This window comes from Stenella coeruleoalba (genome assembly GCF_951394435.1).
Source record: "Stenella coeruleoalba genome assembly, chromosome: 10".
Lineage (NCBI taxonomy): Eukaryota > Metazoa > Chordata > Mammalia > Artiodactyla > Delphinidae > Stenella > Stenella coeruleoalba.
This window is the reverse complement of record NC_137156.1, coordinates 38,400,623-38,426,088: the sequence shown is the minus strand read 5'-3', so window position 1 is coordinate 38,426,088 and position 25,466 is coordinate 38,400,623. Positions and strand designations below refer to the sequence as shown.

Below are 25,466 nucleotides of genomic sequence, written 5' to 3'. Positions count from 1 at the left end.
TTTTTCTTTTCTCAATCAGTTTACTTTTGTGATCAGAAAATATTATGTAAGGTATTCTTGTGAGTCCAGTTTAAAAAAAAAAAAAGAGAGGCATCAGGTAAGCCAGAGGCTTTGGAAAATAGAAGGGCCGTCTGTAGTCTGATGCCTTGAATCCTCTCATGCCTGCCAGTCAGGCTGATTAATTCTGACCCAACAGATGACAAAATCTAGAAATTGCCTTGCGATCACAGATGGTTCCTGGGAAATGCCTAAAGCAGTTAATGGACAAGTTAACTCTTGTCAGTTTAAGCAAAAGCCGTTCTTCCCGAAGCCGTAGGGGAGTGTTTGAGGCATAGGTGAGGCTGATTTTAGGCCTGAGATCTGGAGTTCTCAGAAAAATAAATACTTGACTGGGGCTACCACTCAGGTGGGACATTTTGTTAGCTAATAATGCTGGGCTTGACAGCATGTTCTTGTCAAGCCCGGAATGGGCAATTTGATTTTTATAAAGAACTTTTGGGTTTCCTCTTTTTGGATGCTTTGCGTCTTAAAACAGCCATAAAATATCCCTTAAAATCTCATTCCCTCCCGTCTGAGTCCTGGCGGCTGAACGCTGCATAATGACAACCAGAGACGCTGCCCTCATTGGAGACTGTGTTGCTGGCATGGTTTCCCGTTCCTCTTCAATTATATGTTGAATTTTCTTAAGTGGGACGTTTAATGATCCTTCTGAACAGACTGTTTATGCTGAATGAAGCCCTTCAGAGAGCATTTGGGCCTCCCTTTCTCTGCTGCTTTTTGATGGTGCACTCAGCTCACAGTTTTTGACTGAATGTGTGAATTTTATCCTCTCAGCAGCCAGAACTAAACTCTCCTCCCACTCTCTGAAATGCTGGTGAGCTCTCCCGCTGACTGTGAAAGCCACGGGCTAACGCGCAGGCCAGGCGTAAGGGCAGAACGTGGGGAAACAACAACCCCCAACTCGAGGCCCCAAGAGAGGGTTCAGCATCCTGTCTGGTCCCTTTTCCCCCTGGACAGCTAAAGGTTTGGAACTGGCACAGTTACTGAGAGCTGTATCTTACCACCTTAAACCTCATGTTCAGTTTTCTTCCTTGAGACCAGAAGGTGGAAATGGAAAGCTTTGAAAATTGACTTTTATTTTTTAGGTACGTTTGGAATTAGGTTAGGTTTGGCTGCGAATAACAGAGATCTAAAATAACAGTGGCTTAAACAAGGTAGAAGTTTATTTGTTCCTCATATAATAGCAATAATACTAGCTAACATTTGCATAATGCTTATTTTATGACAGGCATTGTTAGCACTTTTCGTGTATTGACTTGTTTAATCCTTACAATGTGCATTGACATTGGTAGGATGTTACCACCTTAACAGATGAGGCATTGAGGCACGGAAGGTAAAGTCACTAGCTTAAAGCCACATAGCTCGTGAGTGACAGAGCCAGGATTTGAGCCACACAGTCTGGCTCCAGTCTGTGCTCTTAGCCACGTGCTCTTCTGTCTGACAGAAAAGCCACAGGTCACCAGGGCTGATGTGGCAGCTGTGCTCCCCAGTCTACTTGGGGACCCAGGCTCTTTCTCCCTTGTTACTCTGCTGTGTGTGGTTTCCATTCCCAGTGACATTCCCGCTGCAATGTTCTGGAATGGTAGAATGCCCAGGTAGGAAAAGACCCTTCAATTTATTGTGGCACTCTGGATTTTCTTTTGGGAAACGTGTATGAATAGTGGGGGTGGTTTTGTCTTGAGCCTTCCTTGTGGGTTTCATTTTTTTCTTACAACCCTATTTTCTTTTTCTTTAATAAATCTATTTATTTATTTTTATTTTTGGCTGTGTTGGGTCTTCATTGCTGCACACGGGCTTTCTCTAGTTGCGGCGAGCGGGGGCTACTCTTCATGGCGGCGTGCGGACTTCTCATTGCAGTGGCTTCTCTTGTTGCGGAGCACGGGCTCTAGGCGCGCGGGCTTCAGTAGTTGTGGCATGCGGGCTCAGTAGTTGTGGCTCATGGGCTCAGTAGTTGTGGCTCACAGGCTCTAGAGCGCAGCCTCAGTAGTTGTGGCGCATGGGCTTAGTTGCTCCACAGCATGTGGAATCTTCCCGGACCAAGGATTGAACCCTGACCCCTGCATTGGCAGGCGGATTCTTAACCACTGCACCACCAGGGAAGTTCCACAACCCTATTTTCATAAAGAGGGAACTACTGCCTTGGACGGTTGGTGTGATCAGTCTCACTCACTAAAAAGGAAAACACACACTTCCCTAGTGCACTGCTGGGCGTCTGGTCCTGGAGAGTGGTCTGGTGGTACCAGAGGTTAGGTCACTTGAACCTGTGGCCCAGAGTGGTTCTCATATGGTTCCTCTGGCCATTGTTCGCGGTAGTGGGAGTTGGAGGCACCTGGGTATCCATCCATGGGGGGAACGGATATATAAAGAGGTGGTGCTCTGTGTGGGGCAGTGAACTAGAGGTCTGTACAGCAACACGGAAGGATCTTAGAAATGTAAGATGAAGCAACAAGAAAAAGGAAGTTTCTGAGCTGGGTCTTAGAGCCCAGTATCACTTAAATAAATTAATAGTATATATATGGCCACCCCCCCCCACACACAAGCCCCCACTATACAATAAGTGTTTAAGTTAGAAAAATAGAAAGATGGTATTTTTGGAAGGATTTTTTTTGCGTGGTTTCTTAAACGGACCTTTATATATTATCTGAAGTCTTCATTTCTTCAGGCTTAGTGTTGTTTTACAATATCTTGTTTGTTCTTTTTTGATGGTGAAAGGCAGATATAGTCAATGGTAGCCCCTTTTTTCTAAAATCATGTGCATTTTTTCCTGACTATAAAAATTATGCTTATTGTAGAAATTTTGAAGAGTAAGGCTTAAAGAAAATAAAAATTCTTTATCCCTACCACCTTGGGAATAAGCACTGTAAACCTTTGTGATATACTTTATCTTTCCTCTGTGATTATACAAACACATAAATATTGTATGTGCAGTAGTTGAGAGTAAACCATAAATAATTTTGTACTTTACTCCTTTCCCTCAATGCTGTGACATGCTTTCCCATGTCATTACAAATTCCTAGTAAACTTCATCTAAAATAAACTATATTGTGCCTACTGTGTGCCAGGCACTGTTGTTGACACTTTACTTGTATTAACTATGGACTTTTACAGTGTTCCCAGGGTCATAGCTTTTCTGACAAAGCACCCCGCCCTCCCCAAAAGGGTTTTTACAGCCCTTGATGTCCATTAGAAAAACACTGTTTATACAGGATGAGAATCTGAGAGTTGTTAAACATTTCCCAAGAAGGTCCAGATGTAGGTCTAAATAGAGTAATAATTCTCATAAATGAAAGAGAATACATTTCATCATATGCCTGTGTCTCTCTGCAGCACCAGGGACTGCAGTGAACACCCTGTTTTCAAAACAGGGCTCCAAGGACATAAGCTGCGTTTGGCACAGAACTCAAGGGCCTGAACATTTCCATGTGTGGCCTCTGACAGGCATGCAGGGACCTGAAGGTTGAGGTGGCCTGTCTTGTCCACCTCTCTCTGGCAGGAAGGAAACATCACATGGCCTCTTCCTTCTTCTAGAAGACTCTTATGTTCTCCCCGCTTGTATCTCAGACCAGATAGACAACCTCTCACTCTTGTCATTTAGTGTGGGATTTCCATGAGAAGCTAATAGGCGATCCTCTTTCAAAGAGGTCCCATGGCTAAAGAAGCTGGGGAAATGCTGGGTGAGCAAGGTTAAGGAGATTTACTTAATGCAGAATGTCTAATAACTTCTCAAATCCTTTTGTATGCTATGATCTTCGTGAACCTCCAAGATGAGTTTATATAATGCAGCATTTCTCAACCATATTTGTCTGTGGAACCTTTTTTCTTGAATATCCTATAGGATTGAGGTTTTGCAGAGCCCATCTTGATAACTTCCAGATTGGTGAGATTAAATCCTGGGAGCTTTCACGGGTTTGGGCCATCTTCCTTCACACACTCATCTTCACTTCTGAGTGGTGAGACCATGGGTCTGCCTTGTCAGGACTGGGGGATCCCATCTTTAAAATGAACTATTGGGGCTACCTGATCCCACCTTTTTCCACTACCTGTAAGTGTGAGTGTGCTAGACAGTTCAGTGAATTTCTGAAATCAAAGAATTTTTCCAGACCATCTCCAGGGGGCTGGATATAGCTCTTTTAAAAAATTCATTTATTTTTATTTTATTTATTTTATTTTTGGCTGTGTTGGGTCTTCGTTGCTGCGCATGGCCTTTTCTCTGGTTGCGGTGAGCGGGGGCTACTCTTCGTTGTGGTGCGCGGGCTTCTCATTGCGGTGGCTTCTCTTGTTGCGGAGCACAGGCTCTAGGTGCATGGGCTTCAGTAGTTGTGGCACGCGGGCTCAGTAGTTGTGGCCCATGGGCTCTAGAGCACAGGCTCAGCAGTTGTGGTGCACGGGCTTAGTTGCTCCGCGGCATGTGGGATCTTCCCAGACCAGGGCTCGAACCCGTGTCCCCTGCATTGGCAGGTGAACTCTTAGCCACTGCACCACCAGGGAAGCCCCTGGATATAGCTCTTTGAACAGGAGGCCTGAAGTATTTTTTTTCCTCAAACTAAATGAACAAATACAGTGGAAGAGGAAGATGTGTTGGACCCAGCAAAACTGGTGTGAGAAATGGCCTGTTCAGCGTTGTAAGGAGATCCTCAAGAGCCTTCCTGGGACATGTTTGCCCACCTGACAAGGGGACGGGGAGGGCAGGCCCCTGTTCCTTGGCATCGTGTTAGCCTGGCTCTCTCTCCTGACCTTAAGGACCCCGTTGAAGATACTAGACTCTGTCTTTCTCTCTCCATTTTTTGGAGAAGACCTCTGGACTTTCTTCACCTCTTGTTTTACAGAAGAGGACGTGGAGAACTTTGACGTGACCAATTTGTCTCAGGACATGCTGCGAAGCATAGAAGCCGACAGCTTCTGGTGCATGAGCAAACTGCTGGATGGGATACAGGTGAGTGGTTCTGCCCTTGTGGGACACCTGGGTTGGGGCTCCCTGCAGCCCTTTGGGTTCCTTGTTGCTCTTCTGCATCAGACAGGGCCCCCCACCCAGCATGGCTCCTCCCCTTTTTGGTCCATCCATCTTTACCTCGTTCATTAGCTTTACAGCTTTCAAAAGGCAATGGTCTAGTGTCCCCTGGAGCCTAAGGAGGTCTCCGTGTTGCCCTGCCCTTGTCATCAGACCGTGCCCCTCCTTTCCTCTGTGCTCCCGGGCCGTGCTGTTTGCCTCCACAGCACAGGGCTCTTTTAGGCTTTCCTCACACTCTGCTGTTCTATGAGATTCCTTTGTTCCCCAAAACACTGGCACCAGCTTCGGAAAAACAGCTTGTGTTTTATAAATGTATTTCAGTGAATTTGAGGGATGGCGGCACGACTGTTTGGTATCCCTGCTCATCCTGAGTCCTATGTTGTTTGCAGGATAACTACACCTTTGCACAACCAGGGATCCAGAAGAAGGTCAAGGCACTAGAAGAGCTTGTCAGTCGGATTGATGGTAGGTTCAGAGGAAGAATTCTCTAGCAGTAGCGCAGTGGGATTCTGACACAAACCAGTTATGCTTGTGGGCATAACTCAGCCCCCTTCCTAGCCACAACCCTTTTCAATTCACTCTGTGCTGTTGGCGGTGCTGGCATCCTTCCACATCTCAACCGGAAGGTGAGGTGAGAACTCTGCTGTTATGTCAAGTTCTTTTCTCTCCTTAGTTTTCTACCACTGAGGTCTGTCAGTCCTCCTTCAGCATCTCTCCTCAAATTCCCTCTTTCTTCTCGATGTCCATAGCCACAGCTCTGGTCCAGCCTTGCTTGGGTTTTTGCAACTTCCTCCTAGAAGAACTTGCCTTCTCCATACTCTTTGCTCTTCCACACCATCTATCACACACCTGCATCTTTCCAAAGCACTGTTCTGGTCATGTCCCTCTTTTGCTGTGAAACCTCCTGTGCTCTCCATTGCTTTTAGCATCAAGTCAGAGGTAGTCTGACCTTGTCCTTCACGCTGCAATGTGACTCAGGACTCCTGGGCTCCATGCCGGGTCCCCAGGTCTGGCTGATACCCCAACAGGACGTCCCATAGCTCCCTATGACCTGTCTGGGTGGGGAATATGAGTCGTGGCTTCCTGATGCAGAATGTCTTTGAGAAACAGGAGCCCGACAGTAAGTCCTCGGCTCTGGCGTGCAATCATGGAGTGTTAGAACTGAAGGCAACTCGGAAAGCCCTGCTGTTGACCGATGAGGAAACTGAGGCCCAGGGAGAGAAGTCGGAATTACTGTCACGTAGAGGTCTGACAGCGAGGTCTTCTGTTAAGAGGAATCTCTAGCACCAATTAATTCCACCAATTACTACACAACTGTTAAGTCCCATTGTCTGGTTTTCTATCATGGATTTTTCTGCTTCACCAAAGCATTCCCTTCCCCAGTATAGAGATTGTGTATCTTTCTCCTTTCCCAGGTTCTCTTTCCATGAAAACCTTCTGTGATTTGTTCCACTCACTCCAGCTTCCTTTTATGACTTGGGATTTCAGTCTTCCCAGCATGTTTGATAATTTACTATTTTTATCCTGTGCATCGTATGTGGGATACTTTTAGCCTCTTTGCATTATTGCCCTGGCCCAGCTGTTAGCTCCATGATGGGGCCCACATCCAGCTCTCTTGCATCCCTCACTTGGATCCTGGTACAGGGCCTGTGCTAAGCTGTCTGACAAGGGCCAGGTTCCAGAGGGTCGGAGCTCTGGTTTTTGCCACTTCCTGGCCTGTCCTGTTTTTTTTTTTTTTTTTTTCTTTTTCCAGCCCTCAAAAATACCTGAAAAATACAGGCACAGTACTTTAGGATGGTGGATTTTTAAATGTATATATCTTTATGCTTTGAATTATAGAAGTAATACTTACTCATTACAAAAATTTAGACACTTGAGAAAAACACAGAATAAAAAGTAAAAATCCTCCCCCTTCCTTAAATTCTACTCCCCAGGAATAACCATCGTTGATAGTTACTCTTTCAAAAATTGTATTAAGTATTTGCCCCATGCAGGTGCTATTGTAAGCACTTTTATTTTCTCATTTTATTCTCCCCCAAGCTTTGAGGTCTGGATGATTATCTCCATTTATAGATTAGGAAACTGAGGAGGATAGTGATTTTTTTTTAATCCTGTCAAGCAGCATCCGAGGGGCTGTCATGTAGAACGGGGTCAGGCTTGTCTGGGTCGCTCCAGAATACTACACCAACACCAAGGGACGGGAGTGGGGAGGGAGCTAGTGTCTGCTGGTGTCGACGAGGCACTTCCTGGTGAATCACTTAATCATCAGTGGGCGAGGCTGCCCTTGAGTGGAGTCGGTGAACATCTTTCACTGGCGGTTTAAGTTCCTGCTGGCTGCCATCTGTCAGGGAGGCTGAAGAGGAATCCTCACTGGTGGGAGGATGGCCAAGGTGACCCGCACCGTTCTTTTCCATTCTGGGTTCTTCTCTGATGAGTACCAAGGTCAAGCAGCCAAGTGAGCCTTAACGTCTCCTGCTCTATGGCTCGAGCAGCCGTGTGAAGGAAGAAAGGTCCCTAGAATATCACTATGGGGTGTTCAAATAGTTCTACTACATGCAGGGCTGAGTCGTAACCATGCAGAGTTGCTGTGAGGTGGTGGAATCAAACGTAAAGGATGGTCAGATGCCCTTCTGGCCCCTCTGTGTCTGGCTTCTCCAGGGAGAGTGGCTGAAAAGAAATGGAAACCACCTTTTTGGCTCATGTGACTCTTTCAGGGTCCAGTCCCCTAGGTTACTCTCAGGGGGCCAATGACACTTTCTGTTTCAGAGCAGGTACATAATCACTTCAGGAGGTACGAGGTCGAATACCTACAGTTTGCCTTTCGTTGGATGAACAACCTGCTTATGCGGGAGCTTCCCCTTCGCTGCACCATCCGCCTGTGGGACACATACCAGGTATGAGGAGACCCCTGCCCTCTCCATGCCAGGCTGTCCCTGAGGCACCCAGCTCCCTGCCGGGTGTGCAGTATAGCTGCTCGGAAGTTCCCGCCACCTCCTTTCTACCTCTGTGTCTGCCTTAACCTCATGGGCAGGGCCTCTGCTAAATCTTTTCAGGCCTCTGCTCACCCAGCCATTAAAGGGGTGCTGTTCTGCTTTCCCACCTTGCAGAAGGAGTGGCTCTGAGAGGGCTTGGAGACCTAACTGTTTTTTCCCTTCGCAGTCTGAACCCGAAGGGTTCTCCCACTTTCATCTCTACGTGTGTGCAGCCTTCTTGATCAAGTGGAGGAAAGAGATCTTGGATGAGGAGGACTTTCAGGTGAGTGGCCTGGAGCTCAGCCCGCACGGGGAATGAGCGTCAGAATGGGAGTCATCCCTCTAGTGGGGCTGTGCGCATAGAAGCTACCACAGCAGGTACCTGGCTGGAAAGAGCAAAGGAGAAAGGATGCTCACAAGAGGGTGCCCTTCCCAGTTGGCAGGAAGGTACTGGGGCCCAGAGTTCTTCAGTGTGAAAGGGTCTTAGTGCCAGAAAGGCTGCAGAGCAGCTGGGCGGGTCTAAGAGACCTTTCAGTCATTTGCTGACCAGCACTGGTTGAACGCCTGCAACATACTAGGCACCACTGAGGGAGTAGGACATAGAGAAAGTTGAACAGAGAACTCTGCTCTTGTAGAGCTTACATACTAGTTGGGGAGAGAAAGTAAACAAAAGCCTAGTACATAGTAAATTAAAATGAATGTTAGAAGGAGATAAGAAATATAATTTTTTTAAAGGTAGAGTAGGATAAAGGGATTATTAGGTGGTAGGGGAGGGACAGGTTGCAATTTCAAAGTAGTCAGGATAGGCTCACTGAGAAGGTGACATTTGAGTAAAGCCTGGGAGAAGGTGAGGGAGCGAGCCATGTGGACATCTGGGGATCTGCGGGGAGAGCGTCCAGGCAGGAGGAACAGGCTTGCAGAGGCCATGGGGTCGCAATGTGCCTGGGCTGTTGGTGGAACCATGATGGTGGCCAGTGTGGCCTGGAGCAGAGTGGCCCAAGGGAAGAGTAGGAAGAAGTGAGGCCAGAGAAGTCACAAGGGACCCAGATCATGGAGGACTTCATAGCCAGAGTAAGGACTTTGGCTTTTACTCTGAGTGGAAGAGGGTCTTGAGCAGAGGAGGGACATGATCTGACTTACGGTTTCAGAGGTTCACTCTGGTGTGGACTGCAGGTGCGGGCAAGGCTGGAAGCAGGGAGACCACCCAGGAGGCTAGTGTAAGTCCTCCAGGTAACACACGAGAGTGGCTTGGACCTGGATGATGGAGTGGAGGTGTGACAAGCGGCCTGAGCTTGGGTATAGAGCCAACAGGAGTAGAGCCAACAGGAATTCCTGAGGAATTGTGTGTCGAGTATGACAAAGGGATGAGTCAGGGTGGCTTTACAGTTTGTGAGAAGCTAGCTGTAGGAGGAGCACGTTTACGGAGGAAGATCAGGAGTCCGGCTTTGGGTGTGTCGGATTCTTAATGTCGTTAGACATCCGAATGGAGAGGTAGAATAGGGAGATAAACCTTAGGGGGCTGGAGTCGGAAGAGAGAGCAATCTGGCTGGACGTGTATGTTTAGGAGCCTTTGGCTAGATGGTCTTTAAAGCCAGCGCCTTGCATGAGATCCGAAGGAGGTGGGAGTGGACAGAGGAGAGGAGAGGGCCAGGCCTGAGCCCTGCACCCTCCTACGCAAGAGGTCAGGGAGGCGAGGCAGACAGGCCAGGAGGCAGGGAGGTGACCAGTGGGAGCCCAGTGTCCTGGAACCCGAGGGGGGGATGTGAAGAAGACTGAAGAGGTGGCGGAAGCCAGGCAGCTGCTGCAGGGGGCCCAGGACAGGGGGACGGGGAGTGGGGATTGAGGAGACAGGTTGCCAGGCTCTGTCATCTGCAGAGAGAGAGTCCTGAGGGCAGTTCATGGTCGTGATCTCCGGGGGTGGCAGTGGGCTTTTGTTTTTCTGCTTTGTATGTTGCTGAACTGAGGGATTTGGGGGTTGTTTTTGTTTTTTTGTTTTTTTTTTGGGTACGCGGGCCTCTCACTGTTGTGGCCTCTCCCATTGCGGAGCACAGGCTCCGGACGCGCAGGCTCAGCGGCCATGGCTCACGGGCCCAGCCGCTCCGCGGCATGTGGGATCTTCCCGGACTGGGGCACGAACCCATGTCCCCTGCATCGGCAGGCGGACTCTCAACCACTGCGCCACCAGGGAAGCCTGGTTGTTTTTGTTTTAATGGGTAGATATTCCTTTTAAAAATGGGAGGGGGAAAAAGCCAGAGGGGGTTGAATGTTTTTCTAAGTTCTAACTGATACCATAGGTGTTCTCAAGAACAGCAGCATCTCCAAGTGACCCCCGGGGAAGTCCCACTCTATAATTGGTGTTAGGTGGTTAAAGCACAGAAGCCTGTTCAGCAGATAAATGGAAAGACAGGACCCAATTTGCCCAAGGAAGGGCTTTGGAAGAAAAAAGGAAAGAGTGGGCTTCTGTGAGTAGATGGTAGCCATGGGGCCGAGGCTGCAGGCAGCGGATAAAGAGCCACAGCTTCTGCCAACCAGCAGCTTGTGTGACGCCCTAGGATAAATGAGGACGAGGGCCCGGACTGGCCACGTGCTGGGCGAGCCGTCAGTTTTGATAATGTGGTTGAGGTGGGGCAGGATATCGAGAGCACGAAGTCTAATTTGGTTATCATGAGCCAGGCTCAGAGGGCCTTGTCATATGTGATAAAAGTGCTTCCGAGATTAGCTCAGGGAGGTGGACATGATTCCTGGAATGGCTTTTAGCCATTCACAATATCGATAGAGTACAGGACAATAGTCTGTGACTTTAAAACTCTGGTAGACATGGAGGTATTCTATGCTGGGTAGCATATTCGATTATCTGATGGACCTGAGGTCTTTCTGCACTAATCCACAGAATGACAGTGGACTTTTTGTCAGCTTATTAGCACCTCAGCTAGTCCTACTCATAGAGGAGTCTCCCCTCTTTCCTTTAGATAAAACAGAATGGGTGATTAAAGTTCCTCCCAACTCCGTAGTTCTATAATTCTATGAATAATAAAAGAAAAACTGCACCTGGCTGTGTTAGGATAGACGAGCGGTGTCCCTTAGGAGACAGAAGCATGGCACGGGTGTGAGGAACAAGGGCAGAAGAGCGTTGTGTGGGGTTGTGAGATGCTGTTCTGTGACCTCTGTAGAGAAAGAAGGCCCGTACATCCTAATTGCTAAAGGGCTGCCTGCAATTAAATCACTGCAGAGGAAGCTCTGTCAGTGAATACAGGTATCCCAGAGAGCCAAACAGGCCTAGCCTGGGGGACAGAAGTTTTTAGGGCTAAAAGCTGAGTGACTCGAAGAAAAACCAGGTGAAGTAGCTGCAGATATAAAAGAGTTGTGGCAGTTCCAGCAGACCGGCGATGTATCACCCTTAAAGAGCAGAGAAGGGGAGCCAGCTGAGGGTATAGGGTGAAGCAGGAACCCTCCTTCTAAAGTTGGGGACTATGCAGAATAGTACAGTGGTTAAGCCACGGTCTCTGGGGCCAGTCTGCCTGGGGTCAAATCCTAGCTCTGCCATTTTTCTAGGTGTGCAACCTTAAGCAAGTAAATTGGCCCTCTATGCCTCAGTTTTCTTACCTGTAAAATGGGGATGAGAGTACTTACCTCCTAGGACTATTATGAGGATTATACAAATCATCACATGTGAAGCTGTTGGTGTACTTTGCATATGGCCCTCAAAACAGTGAGCTTATTAGCACTAATATTACTTCCTGCAATGTACTCTGAGTCCAGGGAGCAGTGAAGTGAAGACAGCTTTAGAAACCCAAGTCTCTGAGTAAACCGTGCTAGGCTAACCCTGGGTGAAACCAAGCTGGATGACCAAATGGGGCTGGAGAGGAGGTGTTCAGAGGATGCAGGGGCAAAGGGCGGTGCCCCAGCTGTGGTGAGAGTGCCCAGAAGAAAGGCATCTGCCTCTCCCTAGCTGGGCGATTGTCTGGGGTCTGCCTGGGAGAGGGGACCAAAAACTGACACAGGAGGCTCACTTTAAGAGGTTTCTGGGACTTCCCTGGTGGTCCAGCGGTTGGGACTCTGCACTTCCACTGCAGGGAGCACGGGTTTGATCCCTGGTCAGGGAACTAGGATCCCACATCGCAGCGCGGCCAACAACAACAACAGAAAAAGAAGTTTCCTTCCTGAGACCTCTGAGCAAGGGAACCTCAGGCGTGTCCGTGCACAGGTGCTGTAGGGGTAGAATGGCCCCATCCTCTGGGCCATAGGCTGCTTCAAATGAGAGCTTCCAGCAGAGCTGCACCAAGGCTCTTTCATGGTAGAGGGGGCCTCCGCAATTCTGGCCCTCAGCCTGGGCTGGCGTAATAGAATAATGGTGATAATGTTAGGTTGCATCTTATGAAATTATTTTTATAGGTCAAAATAATCAAGTATTGGCAATTTAATAAGGTTCAATCTAATAATAGCTAATTCTTAGTACTTTTAATGCATCAGGCAGTATCCTAAATGTCTCTCTATGTTAATTCATTGCAACAGTCCCACAAGATAAGTTGTAATTACTACCCCCATTTCACAAATGGGGAAACTGAGTCACGGAGAGACTGACTAGGCCAAGATCACCCAGGGAGTAAGTGTAGAAACCTGGAACCTGTGCTCCAGGCATGGATTATACTCTGATGCCTCTCCCTCAGGGCCTGGACAGGCACTTCCTGGGGCACGTGAACTCGGTTTACGTGGTACCTGCTCATGGGCAAGATTCTTCCTCCCCCTCCCCCTCCTCCATTATTATGGAGGAGGGGGATAAATAAATAAATAAATAAATACATTGTTTTATGTAAGTCAGAGAGGACAGGCACTTGAGCAAATGCCTGGTCACCTGCAGCCTAAAGCGTCCCCTCAGGAAAAGCAGCATCTTTGAGAGTCTAGGAGAGCATGGGACCCCACAGATGGCTCAGAAGTGATGTTGAGAAGCCCCGCGCAGGGAACTCTAAGACTAATAACCACAGTTCCTTTAAATACATAAAAAGGGAACTGGCAGAGGAGTTGTGGGACAGCTGATGACTCTAAACCAGAGTAGCAGCTGGTCTCAGAATCCTTTGCTTTCATCTTATGGAAGAAAACCTTGGAGAGATTCCCACTCTGAAAGTGACTTTTGTGGGAGATAGGTCAGAGTTATTAAATGAAATAGTGCTAAGCCCGTGGGATGTTCCAGGCCTAAATAACAAACTAAATGTAAATAAATCCCTTGAACCAGATGGCGTCCACCCACCACTTCTGCAGGAACTTAAGGGTAGGATTGTGAAACATTGCCCAAATGCAGGCCCCATCTTCACAGATATCCAGTAAATTGCCAATTTGAATCCTGCCCAGAAGAAGGGTTCAGGGACAACCCTGGGACCTAAAGATCTTCCACCAAGAACAAGCTGGTGTGAGAAAGGGCACGATTCCTCAACATGTAAACAAAACAAACATTGGAGGGGGACACGGCTTTCTCTGGTGGGGGAACTTGCTAAAAGTACTAGGTGCTTTGACATCAGGGAAGCCTATGAATACATTTGACTGAAAAAGTTTACATACAAGGACATGTTTTTGAAAGTTTTTATTGAGACCAAGGGAATTGTTTTGCTACCTCACTGATTCTCAAAACAAGAGGGATTTGTTTCAAAATACTTATTTGAATAGGAAAGTATTTTTACATGCCTGAATACACTTAACGTTTGCAAAGAGTATTCTAGTATTGCTAGGTGATTCTGTACACAGTGTCATATTTAATAGTATATATTTAATGTGACCTGTAAGTTCTTTGCTGTTAATTATTACTCATCCTCTTTGGTTGTCCTTGGCCCTTATTACCAAGTAAAATTAATCAGCTCTTCCAGATTTCCTTCAAACAGCCTCTTCTATGACTTCTTTTCATTCCTTCTCCATCATGCCCCACTTTTCTTACTCCAGGCATGCAGCATATAGTATAGTGGTTATGAGCACAAGCTCTAGAACCAGGTTGCCTGGGTTCAAATCCCAGCCTAGCATTACGCTCTGACCCCAGGCAACTTCCTTAACTTCTGTGCCTCAGTTTCCTCATCAGTAAGATGGAGGTAATAATATGTGCCTCATAGAGTTGATATGAGAATTAAATGTGATAGTAGAGTACGTGTGAAGAACCCCATCTGGTGAGTAGTAAGTGCTCAGTAAATGATAATTACCATTATGAAGACTATTATCTTTCATGGTCCCCCTCTTCCTCATCAATTCTTCCATCTGTTGGACATTCTCTAATGACTTTCCCCTGCATTTTTTTCTTACCAAGGCCTCTTTGCTTGTTACCTACTATCCCTTCTCCTTTGGCCCCCTTGTCTAATCGTTGTCTTCCCCCCACCCCCTCACACATGGCTCAGATTCTTCCTCTGCAATATTCCGTTTCCTTTGGAATCTGTGGATTCTCAGAAGGTACCTTTTTCAGCCATTTCGAGCTTTTCTTTTCTGAAAGCCGTTGCCCCCTTCTGTTAACGTGGAAACACTCTCTGCTGTTTGCCCCACAAGTTATCTTCTCACGACTGTAGTGTTTCACCTGACTGCATGTTATGTTTAGTGCTCCCATGAGCTGGCTTTGTAACGTATGTTCAGTTGTTCCCCACCCTAGCAGTGTCTCTTCTCTACCCCTTCATTAAAGCACCTGATTTGTGATTAACACCTTCTTTCCCCACACGTGATAATTTGGTTTCTACTTCTTTATCCCTAATTTATCAATGCATCATGGGCAGGGTTCCCATTGTTACAGCATTGTGTGGGCGGTGCAGTTCCTAGGCATGGCCGCCAGGTGGCAGAATGGTACCTCCACCTAAGCCTCCCTGCCCTTGGGAGAGGTGGGAGGTTGACTTTGGTCAGGGGAAGAAATATTTCAAGGCTTCTGGCAGGTTTCTAGCAAGACTAGAAGAATTGGAAATTACAGGTAGAGCTTCTCCTATCAAAGAATATTCTCTTCTAGAGAGGTCACCCCTTTGTTGGTTATTTTTGCTTGTCAATTATGCAAGTGTGTGTAACCATTATAGAAAAATTAGAAATACCAATAAGCAAAAAGAAAAAAAAAAAGTTACCTGAAATCTTACCACACAAAGGTGATATATCTCCTTCCAGACATTTTGCCATGCAAATCCATATGAATAAAAACATACTGTATGTATATAACTGTTAATGGAAACATTTTGTATGCGTTGTTTTTGTAACCTCTTTTTATCACTGTACAAAATATAGTGGGTGTTCTATAATGTCAGAAAGCATAGATCTAGATGATTTTCCCCATTTTTGTATTTTTTTCACATTACATGAGTACATGCTTGTATAAAAATTGTGAAAACATTAAAATAATAACTTGAGTGCAGGGTTTTCCAATTTACAGATTTATCTTTTTTCTTTTCGCTACGCCACACAGGCCCTCGGCGGTGAAAGTGGCAGTGAAAGCACGGAGTCCTAACCACTGGACCACCAGGGAATTCCTTTGACTTATGGCTTTGAGTTCTGTTCTCAGGCTTGGAAATCTCAGGGACAGGAGTTACAACTAACAAAGTTTGTTGAATGAGAGTATTCAGTGCTGGTAGAGATCTAGGGAAATAAGCATTTTTCTGGATGAGCTTTAAGTACCTTTAAAATGTTCATGCCCTTTGATACAGTAATTGCATTCCTAGGAATTTAGCCCAAGGAAATCATCTAAAATATGGCTTTTTGCACAAGGCTGTTCATTATAATTTCATTATAGTGAAAAACCAGAAATGATTAAACACTCAAAGCAGGAAGATGTAAATTATGGTACATTTGCATCATGGAAAATTCTTTGGCCGTTGAAAATGTCTAAAAGGAGTTTTTAATATTAGAGGAAATGCTTATGATAAATGCTAAACAGATTCAAAATTATTTAGAGAAAGTATTTCAACTGTGTAAAATGTGCAGAAAAAGGACTGGAAGGAAATATGCCAAAACGTTTAAACGTGGCTTCCTCTTGATTATAAAGTTAAGGGTAATTTATTTTCTGATTTTTTACTTTTTATAAAGTAAGCAAAACTTTAAACTTCCAGAGAATGTGTATTACTCGAAAAAATAGTTTATAAGTAGGTAATATACAAAGACTTTATTGTAATAATTGAAAACAAGGGGACGTATGATGAGAAAAAGTGAAAGTCTCCCATCCCCAAAGGTAACCACTGTTAACAGTTTACCACCTAGCCTTCTAAAAATTTTATATACCTGTGTACATATACAAACATATAGTTGTGTTTTTTCTTTTACCTCAGTGGGATTGTACTATGAGTATTTTTCTGCAACTTGCTTGTTCCCCCGCCCCCCTAAAATGTCTTTGATATCTTTGCACCTTGGCATATGTAGGCCTGCTTCATTTTACAGGTGATGCCTTGTATTTCATTATTTGGATAACTGGTTTATCTAAGTGTCCCATACTGACAGACACTTCCCTCGTGTCCTTTTCCCCACTACTTGAGGCGATGATGCAGTGCAGACCCTTGTACAGGAGTGTGAATATTTCCTAAGGAGAGGTACATAGAAGTTGAGTTGCTGGATCAGAGACCATGTGCATTTCTGGTTTTTTGTTTTGTTTTTGTTTTGTTTGTTTGTTTTGGCCGCACTGCCACAACTTGCGGGATCTTAGTTCCCTGACCAGGGATCGAAACCGGGCCCTGGCAGTGAAAGCTCCAAGTCCTAACCACTGGGCCAGCAGGGAATTACCTGCATTTCTGATTTTGATAGATGTGGCCTGTGTTTGTTAAGATGATATAAACTTGTCTCTTGAAACCAAGACCAGAGAATAACAGTGGTGTAAAACAAGGTAGCTGTCTACTTCTCTTCAACTAACAGTCTGAGTGTAAGAGTCCAGGGCTAACAGGGCTCCAGAGTAGCAGGGACTCGGATTTCTTCTCTCATGTCGCCCTGCCATCTTCAACACATAGCTTTATTCTTACAGTCTAAGGTGACCACTTCCACTCCTCTATTCATAGCCATTTTCTAGGAAGGAGAGAAGGGTAAGCTTAGGGCAGAACCCAGGAGTTACACTGTCTCCAAAATTGGCCAGAACTTAATCATGCTGGCCATACATAGCCTTGATGTGCTGAGGCAGCTTTGTGCCCCACTAACTTTCTATTACTAAAGGAAGAAATTTTATAAAAGCTATGCAGGACCTCTACACTGAAAACTACAAAGCATTGCTGGATGGTGAAAGTCAGCCAAAGGCAGGGTTCTAGCATGTTCTAGCATGTTGGTGGGCCATTGATATTTTGTGTATTATCTATTCGCATCCATTTTTTCCATTTGGTGGTTTTCCTTTTTTTCTTACTGATTTGTAGGTACTCCTTTTTTTTATTGTGGATATTAACCTTTTGTCCTTTATAAGTGTTCTATTTTCTTACAGTCAGTTTCTTCTATTTTAACCTTGTTTTTGTGCCTCCACATATTGAGGTTTCAAATTTGTATCAAATCTGTCAGTCTCCTTCTGTCTCTGGGTTTTGTCTTGCTACTATTTCTTTAATAATCAGAAAAATAAGAATATCCAGTTCAGAAAGAAGACAGAGAAAGAATACAAAGTACCAGCAGAAGCATGGGTAGCTAAATTACAGAGATAACCTAAAGTCTCACATTCATTTTTTAAAAAGTTTAATTAATTTATTATAAATTTATTTATTTTATTTATTTATTTTTGCCTGCATTGGGTCTTTGTTGCTGTGCGCGGTCTGTCTCTAATTGCGGCGAGTGGGGGCTACTCTTCGTTGCAGCAGGTGGGTTTTTCATTGAGGTGGCTTCTCATTGGCGGAGCACGGGCTCTAGGCACGCGGGCTTCAGTAGTTGTGGCACGTGGGCTCAGTAGTTGTGGCTTGCGGGCTCTAGAGCGCAGGCTCAGTAGCTGTGACGCATGGGCTTAGTTGCTCTGCGGCATGTGGGATCTTCCCGGACCAGGGCTCGAACCCGTGTCCCCTGCATTGGCAGGTGGATTCTTAACCACTGCGCCACCAGGGAAATCCTCACATTCATCTTTTACTCTAATATCCTCTTTAATAGGCTATCTCCATGGAGCTGTTTGAGGGACCTGGGCTTTGAAAACTGAATAAGATTTAGATAGGGAGAGGAGAAAAGAGGAGGTGTTCCAAGTGAAAGGAACAACCTAAATTAAACCCTGGAGGCACAGATAAATGTGGCTGAAGTGGACTTGGCTGGATGAGGCTCATATGTTGGGAACAGTGGGAAATCAGCTGGATAGGTAGGTTGAGGAGAGTCTTTGGAGAACAGGGCAGAGGATAAAGTGATTACAAGTGAACATTGGGATTCAGAGAAAGATGTCAAATGCAAAAGGGTACATAGCAGCCTTATCAATAAAGGTTTTGTTTTGTTTTGTTTCCTTAAAGGAAACAAATTAAGTATCTAATAAAAGGGAAAAAGGGAAAGGGTTGAGTCAATTAGGGTATAGCCACATGCTAGAATACTGACATTGAGAATAATCATTTTTGAAGGCTGCATGGGAAAACACAAAAATTATAGTAAAAAAGGATGGTTAAAAAGCATGTAAAATCATAATTATGATTACAACTATTCAAAGAAATATGCATGTGAAAAAAGACTAAAAAGGAATACTTTGAAATTAAGAGAGGTATATTTGGATGATGAGTGATTATTTTTCTCTTTTAAAGATCCTTATTTATTGTTGTCATTCTCTATTTATAATATTATTAAAGAAGCAGGTGTTAGTGAATCAGAGACTCAGCAGAGGCTATTCAAGGCTTCCTGAATGTGAACTAGGGGCCAAGGGCTGTGTGCCGCCTGGGAGGAGGGAGATCAGACCCTTGGGATGCATGACCCAGGAGAAGGGGCTCCATTCCAGGGCCTGCCGGTCCCTTGGTCAGTGATAAAATGATGAAAGTCCTTTCTTGCATTCCAGGGTCTCCTCATGCTGCTACAAAACCTACCTACGATACACTGGGGCAACGAAGAGATTGGGCTGCTCCTCGCTGAGGCGTATAGACTCAAGTACATGTTTGCCGACGCCCCCAATCACTACCGCCGATAGGTGCTGTCTCCCCGCGGGGACCCAGACTGCCCCCATCTCTGATGGCAATCTGATCACTGTGGCCACTGTGCGAGCCGTGGACCCCGGCCAGGAACCACTCCTGCTGTAAAAAGCTCACATCCGCCACCCAGGTCTTAACTTTTTGGCGTGCCTGTCCACCACTCCATGTCTCCAGATGGCTCTCCTGGACCACTATCAGTATTCCATGACATGTGGATGGGCCCAGCTCTGGGAGAGGACAGAAAAGGAGGTACAGGGTTGTCTGCCCCTTTAAAAGAAACGGGACAGAAGAAGGGGAAGGCTCAGGGTCTCCAGTCACATTGCCCTACATGGACTGGCTGTCTCTTGCCTCCCAGCTCCAACTGATACTGTTGCTTTTTTGTGACATAGTTTGATTTGCTCACAGGTCAAAAACGCCTTATGTTTTCAAAAGACTCCTGGCCCCTCCCCTCTACCCCCAATTCCTAGCCTTTCCCCTTCTGCCCAAGTCTGAGCCAGTGAGGGGCAGCTTTTTAAGACCATTGTTCTCAGATGGAGGAGGCACTGATGCTTATAACTCTGGGAAGAGGCCTACACCCAAGGGCTAGGAATTTCATTTTTCCTTTTCTCACCAGACATCTGTATGTGTGCCTGCGTCTGTGTGTGTATGTGGGTATACACACCCATCAGCATTTAGTTACACGTCTGAATGTCTGTGTCCAGACTATCCCCATTGCAACCAGCTGGGAAGGGCCCCAGTGACCACATACACAAGCATCCCTTGAGAAGGATCAGGGCGGGGGAGGGAGAAGGGGCTTTTTACCTCTCCAGACGCTTTTTCCATGATGACCCACTCCAAGATATTGTGTGTAAATTGTGTTATTATGTATATGGGTAAAGATGTATAAATATATGTCTTCTTTGTAGCAGATATGATTTTATATTTATAATGTGCATCAACATGTGAAAGCAATCTAGGTCACTAGCACAAATGAAGTTGCCGGGCAGGTGGCTTCAGCACCTCCAGGTTGGCTTCTGGGTGCCCTCCTGTGAGGGGAGTGAACGGGAGTCTGCTAGAGTGAGCACAGCCAAGCAGATGGAGCTGCTTTGAAGACCGGGTGGCAGCCAACCCAAGCATCCGTGTCTCAGAGTTTTCTCTCCCTGCCCCCCACCCCTCAATCCCTGCCCCAGGCCTTTGTGGAGCATCTGCCGTGCTCCTTACACGTCTTCAGCGGTCAGAGCTCCCCACCCTTCTCCCCTAGCAGCCTCCCAGAGAGAGGACTCCAGAGGCAGAAGCCCTTCTGCATGTTTTAGCCCCTGCCTTTCCCCTGGAAGCTGGGGAGGGCTTTTGTTTTTACATTTTTAAGTCAGCATTGTATTCAAGACAGAAGCTGTGACTGACTGTCAGTGCCAAGGAGAGGGGTTCCTGTGTGTCCCTGGGGTTTTGGGCTCTTCCCAGAGAGAGGTGTTCGGTGTCCCCCACTGTCACCATCACACCCCACACAGCTCATGAGATGTGTGACCTGTGTTGGATGTTGGGTGTTTGGTAGTGAAGAGGTGGCAGACAGCCGGCACCCTCTTGGAAAGCCAGGCAGTTTTCCCCTGTGGGTAAGGCCCTGAGCCTGCCAGTGAAGCCCACCACGCTGGCATGTTACATTTCTCATCGGGAGCTGTTTCTCAGGCATTCTTTCTAGCCCTTTCCTTTTCCCCTTCAGTGTGCCTCAATAGTCTCCTTCACAGAGTGAGAGGGCTGTGACCCTCCCTCGATGGACTAATTAAAGAAAGACACTTGTGTTCCCAAGTGGTGGTTTTATTTTTTTAGTTTTTATGTTTGTATGGGAAATTGTGGATAAAGTGAAAGAATTGTAAATAAACAGTGTATTTCCTCCTCCACTGCTGATTTTTCTGCCATGCATTTGTGTAACCTGGAACCTAACGTCTCCTTTTCTCAGGTTCTTCGTGCTGACGCCAGTAAGTACCGGGGAGAAGCTTTCTGTAGGGCAGGCAGGGGACCAACAGAAGATAAGGCAGCCTCGGAGGATGCAGCAGACACTTGCTGAGCACATCCTCTGTGCAGGACACTGTGGAAACTACAACAATGAGTAACGTGGTCCCTCCTAGCTGACGTTTATGGGGCACCTTGCCGTGTGCCGAGCACTGTGAAAAACACTTGAGGATTATTTAATTTATCCAAAAAGGAGTATATAATGTAATGGAAGTTAGAAAATGGACTAGAATTTCAGTGCTGTATGAAAGCCTGGAGCTATCTAGTTCAACAACCCTCACTGTTCACAGAGGAAAACCCAACCCAAGGCCAAGGAAGGGAGCATCAGAATGAGAACTAAGAGGACAGGCCTTCCAGCTTACCTGCACTGTGTTTTTCCCACCAAATCATGCAGAACTAAAATGTTTTCAAAGACTGGCTCTCCATTTAGGGTTTTCATTAAGGTTTTGGTTTTGGGGTTGTTGGTTGTTTTTGTGTGTTTGTGTTTGTGTTTTGTTTTGTTTCGTTGGTTGGTTGGTTTTTCTCTTGGTAACCTTACTGTGAAATGTCTCAAGAAAGGCAGTTGACCGCACTTTTCTTCTACAAAGAATAGACTGGAATGGTGGTTTCTCCACCTAGAACGTCTTCCTGGGAATCCCTGGAGAGTGTTTCTTGGTTTCAGTCATTAGGAGCTATATTAGGATTAGATTCAGCTACAGGTAACACAAACCAAAAATAACAGCAGCGTTTACACAACATGGGAATTTACTTCTCCCTAACATGAAAGTCCAAAAGTAGGCAACCCAGGGCTGGTGTGATGAGTCTGTTTCACAAAGTCTTTAGGAACCTGGACTCCTCCGGGTCTTCATGGTCAAGGTGGCAGCTAGCACTCCAGCTACTACATCCACTTTCCAAGCAACTAGATGGACTAAAGAAAGGAGACAGAAAAGAGTGCAGGAAATGTGTGAGCAGTGTTCTATAGAAGTTTCCTGAAGGCTGCTCCATAATATCTCCTCTTACAACTCACAGGCTAGGACTTAGTCCCATGGTAGGTCACACCTAGTTGCAAGGGAGGTTGGGGGATTAGTCTATTCCAGGCCACCATTTGCCTGGCTCAGAATCAGGATTCTATACCATGGAGGAAGGGGAGAACAGATATTGGATTCAGGTAGCAATCTGTACAATAAGAACTTAGGAAAATAAGTTGAAAATGGAGACCAGACTTTCCCATAAGCATATGGGGGTGGGGGGTAGATCTGACTGAAATTCAAGTGATTTTTCACGATTAACCTTAGAATTTAACCTTTTTCATAAAACATGGACAGTCAGGACTTCCCGGGTGGCACAGTGGTTAAGAATCCGCCTGCCAATGCAGGGGACACGGGTTCGAGCCCTGGTCCAGGAAGATCCCACATGCCGCAGAGCAGCTAAGCCCATGGGCCACGACCACTGAGCCTGTGCTCCTAGAGGTTGTGCTTTGCAACAAGAGAAGCCACAGCAATGAGAAGCCCACGCACCGCAATGAAGAGCAGCCCCCGCTCGCCGCAACTAGAGAAAGCCCGTGCGCAGCAATGAAAACCCAATACAGCCAATAAATAAATAAAAAAATAAAAATTAACAAAACGAAACAAAACATGGACAGCATTTCTACTTGGTGTTATTTGGACCAAGACCATTAATTGTTCCTGAGGCTGGTAGAGAAAATAACTGACCTGGACTAGCCTTCATTCAAAAATTCTGTTTTTCATTTATGCGGGAAGTTAATCATTTTCTGAAATATGTTTGATCATGATTAGGAAATTGGTGAAAACTTTCAAACTAATCCTGGCATACTTTGACCTGTAGTTTATCTATTCTTTCTGCGATCAAAACCTCTACGGTTCTACTTAAGTAGGCCTTACCTCTGTTTTTATTCATCTGTGAGGGGACAGTGGCACAGATTCTTCGAATAGTGACTGCATTTGCTCCTAGAGGCATGCATCTCATTTTAAGCTTTTGGCTTGTCTTGGATTGGACTTTCCATGTCAAACAGCTTTGTAAAGCTTCAAGGATTGGAGTCAGAACCTAAGGCCCAGTAACTGAGCTCTTCATTCGTCTCCTCAGGACTTCCAATATTCCCTTACCAGTTGGAGACACTTTTGATTTGACTCATGATGGAAAAGATGAGATTCACAGAGGATCAGAGAACATAAAGCACATTGTACAAGACCAGACTCTTTGGAGCCTGTGCCAGCTTGCCAGGATAGCCACAGCTACAGCCGATCAGAGCATGCCCTTATTTTGGCAAAAGCTGAGTTAGAATTATTGGAAGCAAGGAGAATCCCTGTTGAGTTTGATTCAGCAGGTGGTTTGTGAACTCTGGCTTCTGGATGATGAATGTGAAAGTCCCTGCTTGAACTGATAGCTGAGGTGGCGAGTCTGGGAGCCAGACTCGGGGGACTCACTGCTTTTGCTGTTGGGATACCACGCTTGTCTCTGTAGTGACCGAAACACACCTGTCCTACCCCACCCAGCTATCTGAGAGAGGAAAACTCAGACCTGCTCTTCAAGCCACTGGTCTCCAAAATTTTTCTCCATCCCTTTAACCTATGTCTTTATATTTAATGTGGGATTCTTAAGACAGGATATAGTTGGATCTTATTCTCCAATCCAGTCTGATAATCTCTTTTTTTTTGATTTTTGCATTTAGACCATTTACAGGGAATTCCCTGGCAGTCCAGTGGTTAGGACTCCGCACTTCCACTGCAGGGGGCACAGGTTCCATCCCTGGTTGGGGAACTTAAGGTCCTGCATGCCACAGGGTGTGGCCAAAAAAATTTAAAAATAGACTTTTTATGAATGATATGGGTATGGTTGGATTTAGGTTACCATTTTATTTGTTTTCTGTTCCTGTCTGTCCCATTCCCTGCCACTTTTTGGATTATTTGAATATTTTTTAGTATTTCATTTTAATATATCTATTGACTTTTGGTTATATCTCTATACTTTTTAAGAGGTTGCTCTCAGGATTATAATATACATATCTAACTACTTGCAGTTAATATTTTATCACTTCAAGTAAAATGTAGATGCCTCAGCTATATAGATCCTTTTACCCTCCCCCTTTTATGTTATACTGTAGTTGTTGTATAAATTATGTCAAGGTACATTGAAAACCTTACCAGATACTGTTACAATTTTTGCTCTCAATAGTTATACATAGTTTAAAGGACTTAAGAGGAGACACTTACAATGTATGTTCTTCCTTAATTCCTTAAGTTCCAAGTTTCCCTCTGCTATTATTTCCCTTCAGCCTGAAAAACTTCCTTGAGCACTTCTCTTAGAGCAAGTATGCTAATGAATTCTCTTAGTTTTCCTTCATCTGAGAATTGTCTTCATTTTGCCTTCATTCCTGAATTTATTCTCTCTGGATATAGTTATTTTCTTTCAGCACTTTAAAGATGTCCCACTGTCTTCTTGCTTCCACAGTTTCTAATGAGAAATCCACAGCCATTGAAATCATTGTTCTATATCCAATTAATCACTTTTATCAGACTGCTTTTAAAAAAAATTGTAACAATATGTACATGTACATAATATAAAATTTGCCATCTTGAGCATTTTTGAAGGGTGACCTGGCAGTCTAGTGGTTAGGACTCGGTGCTTTCACTGCCAGGGCCCAGGTTCAATCCCTGGTCGGGGAACTAAGATCCTGCAAGCTGCAAATTTTATATATAAAATTTGCCATCTTAATCGTTTTTGAGAGTACAGTTCAGTAGTGTTAAGTACATTCACATTGTTGTACAGCCATCACCACCATCTATCTCGAGAACTCTTTTCATCTTGCAAAACTGAAATTCTGTACCCATTAATAGCTCCGTATTTTCCCCTCCCCCCAGCCCCTAGCAACGACCATTCTCTTATAGTTTCTGTCTCTATGAATTTGCCACTCGAGGTGCCTCATATAAGTGGAATCACACAGTATTTGTCTTTGTGTGACTGGCTTATTTCACTTAGCATAATGTCCTCAGGGTTCATCTATGTTGTAGCATATGTCAGACTTTCTTTTTTAAGGCTAAGTAGTCCATTGTATGTATATACCATATTTTGTTTTCCCATTCATCTGTCAGTTGGCTTGCTTCCAGTTTTTGGCTATCGTGAATATTCCGCTATGAGCATGAGTATATAAATATCTCTCTGAGGCCCTGCTTTCAGTTCTTTGGGGTATATACCCAGAAGCAGAATTGCCAGATCATATGGTAATTCTATTTTTAATTTTCTGAGGAACCACCATATTGTTTCTCAGAGTCCTTTTAAGATTTTTTTTCTTGTTCTTTGGGTTTATGCGTCTGAGTGTAAGTTGTTTTGTTTCTTTGGTTTTTGGAAGGTTGGTTTGTTTTGGCATTTATCCTGTTTGGGGTTCACTGAATTTCTTGAATCTGTAATTTT

General features: G+C 45.3%; 1 protein-coding gene across 1 annotated transcript in view; it reads left to right on the top strand.

The window, feature by feature from the left end:
- The window catches only part of TBC1D22B (TBC1 domain family member 22B), a 65,421-nt gene extending 44,480 nt beyond the window's left edge, over positions 1-20,941 (top strand). The window contains exons 9-13 of the mRNA XM_079933264.1: positions 4,887-4,993; positions 5,458-5,533; positions 7,835-7,962; positions 8,228-8,323; positions 18,947-20,941. Of these exons, the coding sequence (XP_079789390.1) occupies positions 4,887-4,993; positions 5,458-5,533; positions 7,835-7,962; positions 8,228-8,323; positions 18,947-19,075 (536 nt within the window). The 3' untranslated portion in view covers positions 19,076-20,941. The remainder of the gene's footprint in view (positions 1-4,886; positions 4,994-5,457; positions 5,534-7,834; positions 7,963-8,227; positions 8,324-18,946) is intronic.
- Positions 20,942-25,466: the final 4,525 nt, after the last annotated feature.